The sequence below is a fragment of the Conger conger genome, chromosome 17, assembly GCF_963514075.1.
Source record: "Conger conger chromosome 17, fConCon1.1, whole genome shotgun sequence".
NCBI classification, from domain to species: Eukaryota; Metazoa; Chordata; class Actinopteri; order Anguilliformes; family Congridae; genus Conger; species Conger conger.
Window position 1 is genome coordinate 28,015,787 of NC_083776.1, and position 12,395 is coordinate 28,028,181.

Sequence of the window (12,395 nt, forward strand, 5' to 3'; positions counted from 1 at the left end):
AGACACTGAAAGACAATTGGCTCAAAGAAACAGGAGTCATTATTTTGTTCAGGTTCAATACTGGGTCGTTGGCCATTGAAATCTTGGAGATAAAAAAATGTCCCTGTATTTTGTCTCTTAATCTGCGTATAAGAGCAACCACTGCTTTTGTGTGAGCTTTTAACACAGAAATCCCTCTGACAATCTTTGCTGGGAGTGCTTTCAACTGTCTGCAGTAATATCAGATAACAGGCAGCAAGTGCAAAAAATGCCAGCAACCTTCACTTTGGCTGAAGATGAGAGCAGAGTTTCAATGGGGGGCTAAGCACAATCTCCAAGTGGAATAAGCCAGGTGCTGACGGGTTGCAACAGCTCATAGATGCCTTACATCTGAGTAGCATCATGGAGCTCAGTCTCCAAAACCATTGTATTATTTATCCTCCACTCCAGATTATGTACTTTTCAAAGGACTCGTCCAGGTGGTCATACACAATTTGTGTGGAATTCTCTTACACATTTCATGCTCTTTTCATTTTCAGTTGGAAGACAACAGAAGTATTTGTGGTCTTCCAACATTTTTCCCATTTTGGGATTAAAACTTTCAACCATGTGGCGACCAGGTCTGTTCCTAAACCACAATGCCAAACTGCTGCCCACAGGCTTCTGACCATCTTGGCTCACCAGACCGTCATTGTTGTGAAATAAACATGTGGTGATCTTTTTGATGTGTGCACATGCTTCTCATGAGAGTCCACATGCCCTATGTGGGTGAGGTTTGAGCAATTTAATTTCTGCCATGCAAACATGACCCGTTTGGCATCCAAGGTGATATAAACTCCATCTCTGTCAAAACGGACAGACTAAATATAACTTTTAAATCCCACAAGCTGCATGCTCCCAGGATGCAGTAACAGGGTGTGAACAGCAGACTCCACAGCTGTAGACCTGGCCTTTCTACAGGTTATTTATTTTATTGTATTTTTTTTATTACAGAGGACAGTAGAAGCAGAAGCAGCAACAGAGCTAAACGCTAAATCTGATTTGGAGACTAATAATTCTTCATGGGACAGAGGCCATTTGCACCAGCTTTTGTTGCTGTTTATTCGTAGCAAAAATAGTTTTTTGAGCTTTTCAAACGCTCTTGGCCCCAAGCCCAGTGCCACAGTGAAGAAATAATTTCAAGACCCTTTCAGATTTCAGAACCAATGTACACTGCAGCAAGTTTGCAAATTTGGGAGATGCTGAACAGCTGAGATCTGCTTGCGTTCAGGCCTGTCCACACCAAGAATGACAACTGTAGCTAAATATATCAAAATCAAATGGATGGTGGTGTGTCCACACCCAAACTTTAACGACAACGACAGTGACCAAACGATATGATTGGGATCACTTGCAGAAGGATAGAAACACTGACAGCCAATCAAAATGCATCCAAAGGTTCAAATTCAAAATGGCTGTTTACAGAACATTATCGTTCACCAGTGTGGATGCTTACAGCATTAGCGTTGATTAATGATAATTTATACTTATAGCACTTGTTCTGGATGGGCCTTTAGACCTCATGCTCAGTACACACGTAAGAGAGTGTAGAAGCTCTCCAGAGCTTCACACCTGCCAGGGGCAGCAGTGCACTTTGAAGGAGCAAGGTGCCAGGAAAACCAAGAAACCTACACCAAATTCCCCTTGCAGACACAAACACACACTCTCAGGCTCACACGCACACATGCCCACACCATTTTCAATAATCATTAGTCGTAACAGACGAACGGCAGGTTCTAATTAACAGAGGAAAGAAAACGGGAGATCCTCAGTTCCCTTCCCAATGGAACGGTAGTAATTCCATTACAGGCTTCTTTGAAAGACATTCCTCGTCACTCAAAGTTGATTCTGCGGAGGGGAACGGGCACCGTTAGAGAATCCAGTGGCAGGCTGTAATTTGGGTGTTTATGCCCGTGGTTTCTCAAGCCCTAGTCCCGAAGGCATGCTGTGCATACAGAACAGCCATCTCAGCCGAGGCCTTAATTAGTCACATTCGATCAAACTGTTAAGTGAATGTTTATCTGGGCCTGACGTCACGCGACAGGTCATCAGTTGGCTTTTTGGAAGTGCTTTAAAGAGAGGTGTTTCCGTGACAACAAACAGATACAAGCCAAGGCATTTTTTCCAACTTGGCTCACCTCGTTTGGGGCCCGTCGAGCCAAATGAGTAATGCAAATTAGCACTCCACTTCATTTTTACAGATAAATCCATCAATTGGCAAATGGCTTTTGGGGGTAAAATCATTCATCGAATTAGGTATAATTACAACAACAAAAAACACACACACCACACATTTCTGGGACCACATACAAACCAAAACATGTTTAGACCACACTGCTTGTGTCGTTTCATTTCTACAGACATAGATCCAAGAAAACTGGTCTTTCAAAAAGGATTTACAACACATCCGCTGTAAAGTGTTAACAGCTCAATCAAGGCAAGCCTAATTAAATAAGCTACTGGCCCCCACCACCCCACTACGCACAAGCCAACCTAAAAAGAGGGTTTCAAAACTGAGTGTGGGTCATTAATACAATTTATGTTGCACTCACCAGCACAGCCTAGAGTCAGGAGGAGGAAGTTTCAGCTGTAAAATTCACATGCTGAGAATTCTTGACCAGGCCTATTTCACATACATACACACTTCCATCACTCTGTACAAAGCCCTCACAATTAGCTTTTTACTGATTTTGGTGGAATTCAAATGGCATCCTCTTGCCAAAAGTCAAACTGGATCAAGGGCTACACACAGCACAGCAAGCCACTACGTCTGTAACACTGCAGTTTCAGACAAATTAACTTGCTTTTTGTTTTTTTGTTTTGCTGGTCTTAAAATACTAAAACCTCTGTGTGTGTGCGTGCATGCGTATGCGTGTGTGTGAGAGAGTGAGTGTGTGTGTGTGTGTGTGTGTGTGTGTGTGTGTGTGTGTGTATGCATGAGGGTGTGATGTCAAATAGAGTATGGGTGGTGAAGGACCCTGAGTCTGAAAAAGACAAAAGTATTGTCTGTCCGGCCAGTGGGCACACAGAAATACAAGTCATGCATACCACATGCTTTTAATCATTCAAGAATGGTCAATGATGGTGAATTAATGACTTGACTGTCTCTTTCTCTGACCTGTCCCGTTCAGAAGATTTATACTCTACGCAATGGCTTCTTTAGCTCATTTCTTTTCCTGTCGGACTTCCCCTGAAAGCAGCAGGTCCTCCCACACGCACCAAGCCATCCTTCAGTTAAAACATAGAATTAGGGCCTGCCACTGAACATCTACCATTCCCCAGTCAAGAAGGTTCACATTTACCATCCCAGACAAAATGTGCACTAAACCCAGCTGCAACACTACACTTATATACGTAATATTTTAGTACTTCACTTGAAGGCACTTGAATTCATGTTTTGATAGAAAGGAATAAAGAAAAGTTACTTTAATACGTTTCCAAATAACCCCCTCAAACCAGTGCTTCAGACAGGGCAAACCCATAAAACTAAAAATGCTAGACTAGCATTAGCCTGCGCACTATACTTAAGATGCATGCAAGCGCCCGTACCCAGCCTTTCCCATGTACTTGTCCTGTTAGCCAACAGCAATCACTTGAGAAGCTGATGTCTGTTATAGTGTCGTTTCAAGAATACAGACAACTCATTCTGCTAGATCTGTGTATCCATTTAGCATATGTGGAGCTTGCAGTGCTAGTTCCATACCTTTCCCACCAGCATACTAGAACACCATTTCACTGGCAATTGATCTCCAATTGAAAAAAATGTTTTGTGCTGCTCTGACAACAGAATCGAGTTCAGGGTAGTAAAGTGGTTATATTTTAAAAGACAACTGCTTGTAATGATTGGAAAGTGCTAGATATAAATTGGGACCCTCAGTGGTGCAGTCTACAAAGTGGCTCAACCAGTCTGTATATCACTCCATATAACTGTGGGTTTAATTCCCTTCTGTGGCACTTTCTGCTCTGTGATCCCATATTTATCTGTAACCCTCTCTGCTTTCCTGGCCTGAATAAAGTGGAAAAATACATAAGGTCAGACAGACAGCCCCTCCAAAGTGTGACTAACCTGTGAAAACAAAATCGAGACAAAGCGTAAAAAGACAACCCCCAAACCTCCATCTCCCTGAGAGACGGCTCCTTGCTACCTGGCAACAAATTAAAACTCCACAGGCGACTGAGAGTTCAACAAGACAACGTTTAACACACAACTGCTACAAGATTGATGACCCTGATTCACATTAGGGCTCGGGGAGTTGGTCGTAAATCACAACCTCGGATGCTACCTCAGGCTTTAGCTTTGCCAGCCAACAAGTCTCACCACAAGCTAATCAGAGTGAATTGGTAACTATGTACTGTACGTGTCATGGTTTGTAGTATAGCATGGCAGCTGGGGAGCTGGGCTAACAGTTACAATGCTATATGTTCGATTCACAACTTTGAGCAAGACACCTAACCTGCATTGCTTCAGTAAACAGAGGAAGCCAGCTGACGATGCTATATTGACGCTATAACCAATAACGTGTCTGGTGGGACTGCAGGCCACTGGGCCTACATACAGGATTGGATAACAGACCACAGGGCACATCAATATTCCAACTGCCCAGCCAGCAGCCGTGTGTGGGTACGCTCGGATGTAAAAGCAAACAAGGCACAATCATGGAGCCATCTACAGTACATGTCTGATAGAATGGAAGGCAGCTATCACCAACGCAATGTCCACAAACCTGAGTACAGTGATATTGAGAAGGGCCAAAAAGCTTTCCTCACACCAGTTTAAGTGTTCTAAGCTCATAATGCGGCAGTTTCTTTTCAAGCTGGAATTTGTTGAAGCAACAGCAAAGTGCAGCTTAAGACATCTTTCCTAAAGATCTAGACCTGCATGTCTCCACACATTCAGCCTGCAAAAGCCATTTCACAACACATTTCTCTGATAACGGGTTTTAGGCTTAGATGAACCTCCACAGGACACTAGAGCTAGGGGATCCTTGTCTCGAGAACAAACAGAAAATAAGTTTGGCAGCTTAGCCCCACATCAAATAAAACACTGCTCTGAGAGAGAGTGCCATTAACCCTTACATTAGGACCGAGCTGAAGCCAACATGCCATTTTAACATACAAATATACAGGACAATATCAGAATTAGCAGACTCCCCTCTGGCCTGCACATAACCTTTGCAAAATGGAACATGACCCCCCGTGGCAAGTGTTTGCCTTTCATCCAACCTCGTAAAGCTCTTCCACACCAACTGCACAACGCTGAAGTATGCAGGCCCGTTGAGTGAACCTGATTCTGTTCCCGCACTCAGGTTTGTCTCCGACCCATGGCAACGGTCTGCCTCCACAGCAGAACCCCGCTGTGCTGCTGTCTCGTTCTGCCAGGAACCCGCATAAATAAGCAGGCAGCGGGAGAAATGCAGCCTGGTATCCCGGACAAGGGTCTTTATGCTTGTATGCCCCTCATACTTGGATTCTGAGTGCTTTTTGAGACAATTTCAGAACCTAATGTGAAATCATATTGCTTTCTATTGTAATTGTCAATTCATGTTTTTCAATATAGTTTTAACTTTAAGTTGTTTTTTTTGGTTTTTTTTTGTTTCAGCTTGGCAGTATTGGGTTCTCCCTCTGTGCTTTGCCGTGGTTTAAATAAAATATTGATCAGACAAGTGCACAATATTAAACGAGAGAAAGTTCTGAGCTTCTATATAAAAGAAAGGCCAAATGTCTTTTCAAAGACTTGGATGTCATGACCTAATGATACCGTTCCTTGGAAGGTGGTGACAGGGAAGGTGTAGTATTGACTTTGTCTATTAAACCACTAGGGGCTGTCAACAGCTAGCCTTATTTACACACCTCTAGATTTATTTAGTCAGTTTAACAACAAGTTTAAACTGAACAAAGAGGCGGGGAGACTGCTGGCTTGGGTGGAAGAGCATGAACTTGAACTTGGGGGGAAATTAAAGTCTACTGTCCTAAGATACCGTAAATAACAGTATTTAAAAACACTTATTTCACTTCACCGCTAGAGTTCTTGTGCTTCATGAGCCGACAGCCCACTTAATTGACCAGTAGATTTTCTATGACCAGCTCCTTCTTAAAATGCAGTCCAATGTACTGTACGTTGACATTGAATTCACTCTTCATGTTTTAAATGTGAAACATTTTATGCAGTGCTGTGCATGCAAGTATTTGACATACGTGAATATCTATGGACAGTGGACGGAAATTATGGAAAGAGGAAGTTATTTTTTTCCCCTCACATCTGATGACCCTTCTTACAACCCAAAAGTGGATCTTGACCCACAGTTCGGGAACTACTGAGCTTGACCTTACAGGATACATTTGTCTCCAAGAGACTGGCAGCCTACACAACATAGACAAAAAGCTTTACTATGACAACCTGACAAGGCACGGCCCGGGTGATGGTTCAAATGAGTGCATGGATGCTGGCACAGCTAAGATGAGGGTTCACTTTCCACACAAGCATAAGTATATGTGCTGAAGGATCTGAAAGCTAAGATAGCTTTAATGTTGCGGTTAGATAAAACACCACCACCATCCTCTTCCAGAACATCTTACGGGTACTCGGAACATAAAGTCCCACCCAGAGAACACAAGGCACCTACAGGAGAGGGTCGAGTAATTCTGCTTGGATCCTCTCTTTAATAAAGATGGCAGATTTTAAAATGTAATGTTTATGCGTAGCTTTCCAGGAAACAACTTGAGATGATGAGTAGTAGTGAATTATGTGGGCTTCGGGAAACGAGAGATGGGAAGGTATAATTAGCGCGATTCACCTTAATGATACGGCTAAGTAGAAAAACAGCCACGTTTTCACTCTACACCTTCCACGGAGCAAAGCAGCCCCAGGGAGAGCGCCCTTCGGCAAGCGAACATGTTCGCACTTTCACACCTGCATGATTGATTTGTCACATAGCCACAGAGGATAAGCACATTCAGAACAGCTGAGACAAATATTCTCTTGAGCATAAAGTTGATCAACTACAAAAATGTACATTTACAGGTCAGTCCCGGCTGCTAAATGTTTGATGACAGGAGCCACATCCAGGGAGGCCACAGTGACTCATGTCAAGAGGAACTCCGCATCTATCCCAGAAAACACCACACACAAACGACTGGACTCTATGCCACTCAGTGGTCTCTCAAGCATTTTCTGTTTAATTTTATTTAGTTTGTCATTTAATTTGTCAATCTGATGTGTTGTGGATTTGCTTTTAACCCTTTCACAAGTGTGCCGTGTTAACTCTGCATTAACATACGACTTTTGTTTTGATCTTTTGCTCCCACACAGGGTGAGAAGCTGTAGGCCATTCTTAAATGATATAACGATGCTGTGGTCTTCTCTTTACCTCCCCCATGTTAATAAATATAAATGAAGTTAATGTGCACTTGTGTCTCATTGGTAATTAGCCACCATTTGTCACCATTTGTCACTCCAGTATACTCAAACAGCCCTGCAGATTACCCAGGTGAGGATCAGAACAACAAAGCCAAAGCCGGCCTGTGAAAGCTCAGTAATAACAGCCACAGAGTTCAGTGTATGCACCAGACTCTCACATTCAGTCTGTACACACATACGAATGCTCACTAATAACAGCCACAGAGTTGAGTATATGCACCAGACTCTCACATTCAGTCTGTACACACACGATTTCAATACGGATGATGAGGCATTCCGTCCTCGACACACAGCAAGGAGAGTCATGCAGAGGAGGAGGGCGTAGTTGAAAATTGACCCCAGAAAAGAATTGCCCGTTGGTGTGGAAGCCCTGTCATGATGTATTGGGGGAAAATACATTACTGCTTTAGGTGAATGGCATCAGATTTCCACCATGTCAGCAACATTGAACAGTCCTCCAGGTTTTAGTGAAGATACTTTGACTCTTAAATGTGGTCATGATAAACGCACTTACACAAGCACACCCAAGCGAACACACGGGCAAAGACACACAGATACAGACACACACATCAGGGCCCCCGCCCACGGGTGGCTGCAGGCAACAGCATAATAAGCCCACACCCCCAGGGTAGCAGATACGGCTAAGCAGGGAAAAACCAGTGCTGTAAATGAAGCCCTATCAGGGCGGGGGACCGTCCGATGGCCACCCCAGGGGACTCTGAGGGTGCGGCTCCTGTTTTAATCTACCATGTTACGTGGCATTTGTGTACCTTTGATTCTTTAAAGTTCTGAGCACATGAAAGTTGCCCGTCTCTGAAGGGCAGTTTTCTCCACTCGGCCTTTATGCAGTGAGACTGGCTTTACACTGCAGGCCCGATCCCAGGCCACAGCTGTCAGACTACTGAAGAGCTGCCGCTTTGAGATAGTCCATACAAGGACTCACTCCGTAATTTAAGCCCAGAGCACTGCGCAGGAGGGTAAACTCAATTCTGGGCAAATGAGAACTTTACCTAACCTCGTAGAAGGCTCTGAGATCATTTACGCTGTGCAACTTCATCTCCGAAGTTCACCATTGCAGCTGACAAAAATGTTCGCCTGCATCCTACTGAACTGAGAGACGCCGCGCATTTGGACGGGCCTCATAGTGACTGGAAATTTTAAAAGACAGCATCTGCACATCTCAAAAAATATTAATTATAATGCTAATTATTAGTCTTAATGTCACAGCTTTCTGCAGCTAACTGATGATGTAATTTAGCTAAATTGTTATAAATGATGATTAAAAGGTTTTTTTTGTTTTTTTTGGGGGGAATTTTTATTCGGACACTTCTGGAAACACCAAGGATAAAAGTCACTTGTGAACTCTGACCCCTTTCCCCCAAGCTTGACCGACGAACCAGCGCTACATAGAGGCAAAATCATGCTGTTGCCAATTAATCCGATATTGACAGGCATTGAGCATCTTAATAAACCTTACACAGCGTAATGCTTCCACTGACAAAACATACCATGAAAGGAAGCTACATTCCGAGTGATGAGGAACTTCAAGCTGGAGCTGGACGTTTGGAGAAGATTCTGGATATCCCGTCGGGCAGCAAGTTGGTATCTCTCCTCTGCCTTCTTTGTGCAGCAGGATAGATTCCGGGACATGCACACCTGGAGATCCAACCCTGGAAAAGAAGAGGTGAGGCCTTCATTGATTATATCCTATAGCCAAAAGCATCAGGGGGCTAACAGCCTTTTTCACCCTCTTTTGGCACAAGGGTTTAATTCTGGCAGACCTCTATGATGTATCATGTAGGCCCGTTTAGGACAATTACCCATCTGTGATTTTACGCCTGAATCGTAAGTACCAGCCTCATTTCATGCACTGCTGTAACTTGGTCTGGATATTTAACATCTGAGTGACTAATAAATACAAAAATTCACTCTCTACAAAAACATTTGAAATGCACCAAAAGACATGCATGTCAGGGTAGGCATAAACCTGCCATTGCCCTTGACCAAGCCCCTGGCCTCTGAATAGGGGTTGGAGGCCTGGGTGCTGCACGGTGGCTGCCCAGTGCCGCTAAGTAACTAGGATGGCTGTCAAATGCAGAGGACACATTACCCCCACAGAGTCAGTAGAACATGACAAACTGAACTTATGAAAAGCTTCTGCTGGTACTTGGGAGAAAGCCCCCGTTGTGAGCTTCATCATACCGGCAGATAGACGTTACTACATTCTGTGTTAGCATCTACAACACGACTGACGCAATTCATAAGTCTCTTCAAGGTTTTGGTTGCAAAACCACTTCCTTTGCCTACCACTGTTCTGGACACCACCTTTCAATTGTTGCCCCTTAATTTGGAACTTTTGATTTATTGTTCAGAATACATTTTGTCAAATGTCAAAGTCAAATAGGAGTACCTTCACTCAGTGAAAAAGCACAATACGTGGCTGTGGGAAGGATATAAGGCGCGGTTTGTTTTGCATTACTGTTGAAGACCCTATCTGACAAAAAAAAGTATCCCAACAATGTCTTCCTTTTTTACCATACATGTTCAGACAAGTCAAAAATGAGCTTTAAGGCCAATTTCAGGAATTCAACATTCTTATCACTTTGCGGACCGATGGCAAATATTTTCCACTCGAAGCCCTCTTACGAACACAGGCTGTACACATACGGGCAAAGCCGTGCAAAAATAAACAACTAAAAAAATATCAGGGAAGCTCTGGCAGATCAGACTAATGTTACTAGAGACACTATCAGTGTCCCATGTTTCATTGTTTGGAGTGTCTCAGAAAAGAGGCCATAGGCCATTTAAAATAATCCCTCCACATCTTGATAAAAAGAGAACACCACGGGAAGGCATTCTGTTTACACTTTGCTCTCAAGTACCTACCTTACAAATTCCACTCAGATGCTGGCAGATGAGAAAGTCCCTTTACTTAATCTGACCACGCTTACCAACTTCACATTTAATGTTACTTTCACATCTGTAACATTTACTTCAGGCAGACCATTTACAATGAAACTATTCAACTCTTAGATCCAGAGAACGTGAAGGCTTTTCTCTTCCCAATAAAATTGGCGACCAGTACAGATTAAACAAACCAGTTTGAAATTATTTGTGGATGACCATGAAAAGGCCCCAGGCACAGTGGGACATTACATAGCATTGGAATTTAATTCTTCAATTTGGGATGCCAAATCCTTAGGATTTGGCATCCCAAATTGAAGAATTAAATTCCAACGTCCAACACACATTTCAGTGAAGTAAGATTCATACTAACAACGTTTTTAGGAGCCAATATTACACAGAAGCAAACCGTCTGAGCAAGTGCATCTACTTTCAACTATATCCGTTTTCTTCAGAAACCTTTATTACTTCACCTGAAGCAACTGTGGTCCCAGCCAGAAATCAACAGCATGTTAAAGGTAAAAAGGATTGTTTTTCCATTTTGTCTTCCTGTGGTGTTTGATTTTATTCAGGAACAATATAACCATTCCTGAGCTAATATTCCAGATGTGTCATTCGGGAAGACAATAAAGCTGGGATTGAAGAAGTATTTGTCCTTAACTAAGAATTAAAAGCAATTTCAACACTTTTTTTTCCCCAAACACAAAGTTTGGCCATTAGAACAATAAAAACCTTAGAGAAGAATATGTCTGAAAATATGTGTGAAATAAGTCAAAAGTTAAGGAGAAATGTGGATTGAAGACAGGCCAATGCTTCCGGTGGGAACCAAAGCAAAGTAGGCCAGGGTGAGCAGACAGTGCAGTCTGAGAGCTGAGAACCCTCAGCTCAGCTATACTTCTCTGTACAGTCTCTGCACAGCAGTTATGAACGCATTGATATGCACACAGGAAAGCAGAAAGGCTTTTATTCTCAAGCAGGTTTTCATTAGACTGCATAAACAAATTAAAATAAATCAAGGCTAACCTGAAAATAGACTAACACACTTCGCACGGCAGTCCAGTGCTGTCTTCTCAGTTTTGAACAGAGCTTCTGAAGTGCTGAATAAGAGCATTCCACGCAGCTAAGGGTTTGATTTGGAGCAGTGGTCATTTAACGACTCATTATACGGTGTCCTCACTGACTGGCTGCAGGACAGGGGTAATCCCATTCGTCAAACACACCACGCATGTAAACAGTCGCAGCATCCACACCCAGACAAAAGGGCACCTATTCCAAAAATAGAACGCTTTTTCTCGAGCCACCTGAAATTAGATAAAGATAATTGAGGCAAGCAAAAGACCAAGGCCAATGTTTTCCAGCCTGACCATAGCCTTAAATTGGATAGAAATGAATCCCCATTTAAAATAAAATGAGATTAAAAACATGAGACAAGACTCCTTCTCACAAAAAGCAATATGCCCAACCTAGCAGCCAATGAAAACCTGAGATTTCCATGAAGAGATTTGGTAAATTCTTGGAACTGGCAATTTTGTATTTTCTGCCCTGCACTGTGTACATTTATTTTTATAATCAGTGTATTCAAAGCCACCATTGGATTTTATTCTTAACCTACAGACCCATGATCGGCACTGTTCAAGTCACTGTTTGTGCATTTGTGTTCACACAAAAAAACCTTTGCATCAGACATCAGCACTGCACTGCTATAAAGCACTTCTTCCAGCCAGGAGCCCCGTTTGCCAAAGATAATTACACTGTAGAGACCAGCCATAGCGATGGAGTATTTTAGGGATCCAAAACAACATTATTCATTAAATGCCAAGGTGAACAAATCTTACATATCTTTTTATGCCTTTTCCTTCTAGTGGTGGCCACTGTGGTAATAGTTTCAAACATTTTGTGGCATGTCTATGAAGAAATCTAACCCTGAGCTCTTGGCAGCCCTCTTCGGCCTGGAGTCCGGTTCTGAAGTGACCCTGTACGCCGCTCTATGTTTAAACTGGCAGCAGTCTCCCATTCTGCTCAACTGCAGCCGACCTCGGGACATGTTTAGAGCAGA

The 12,395-nt window shown here is 43.0% G+C and overlaps 1 protein-coding gene across 5 annotated transcripts in view; it reads right to left on the bottom strand.

Annotated features, from left to right (window-relative positions):
- gpc5a (glypican 5a) overlaps positions 1-12,395 on the bottom strand; it is a 180,775-nt gene that overhangs the window by 157,887 nt on the left and 10,493 nt on the right. For all 5 annotated transcript variants that reach the window (XR_009705923.1, XM_061227165.1, XM_061227166.1 and 2 more), the window contains exon 2: positions 8,944-9,105. Coding sequence is in view for 4 of the 5 variants with exons in the window: in XM_061227165.1 (XP_061083149.1) it covers positions 8,944-9,105 (162 nt within the window). In the remaining variant the exon portion in view is untranslated. The remainder of the gene's footprint in view (positions 1-8,943; positions 9,106-12,395) is intronic.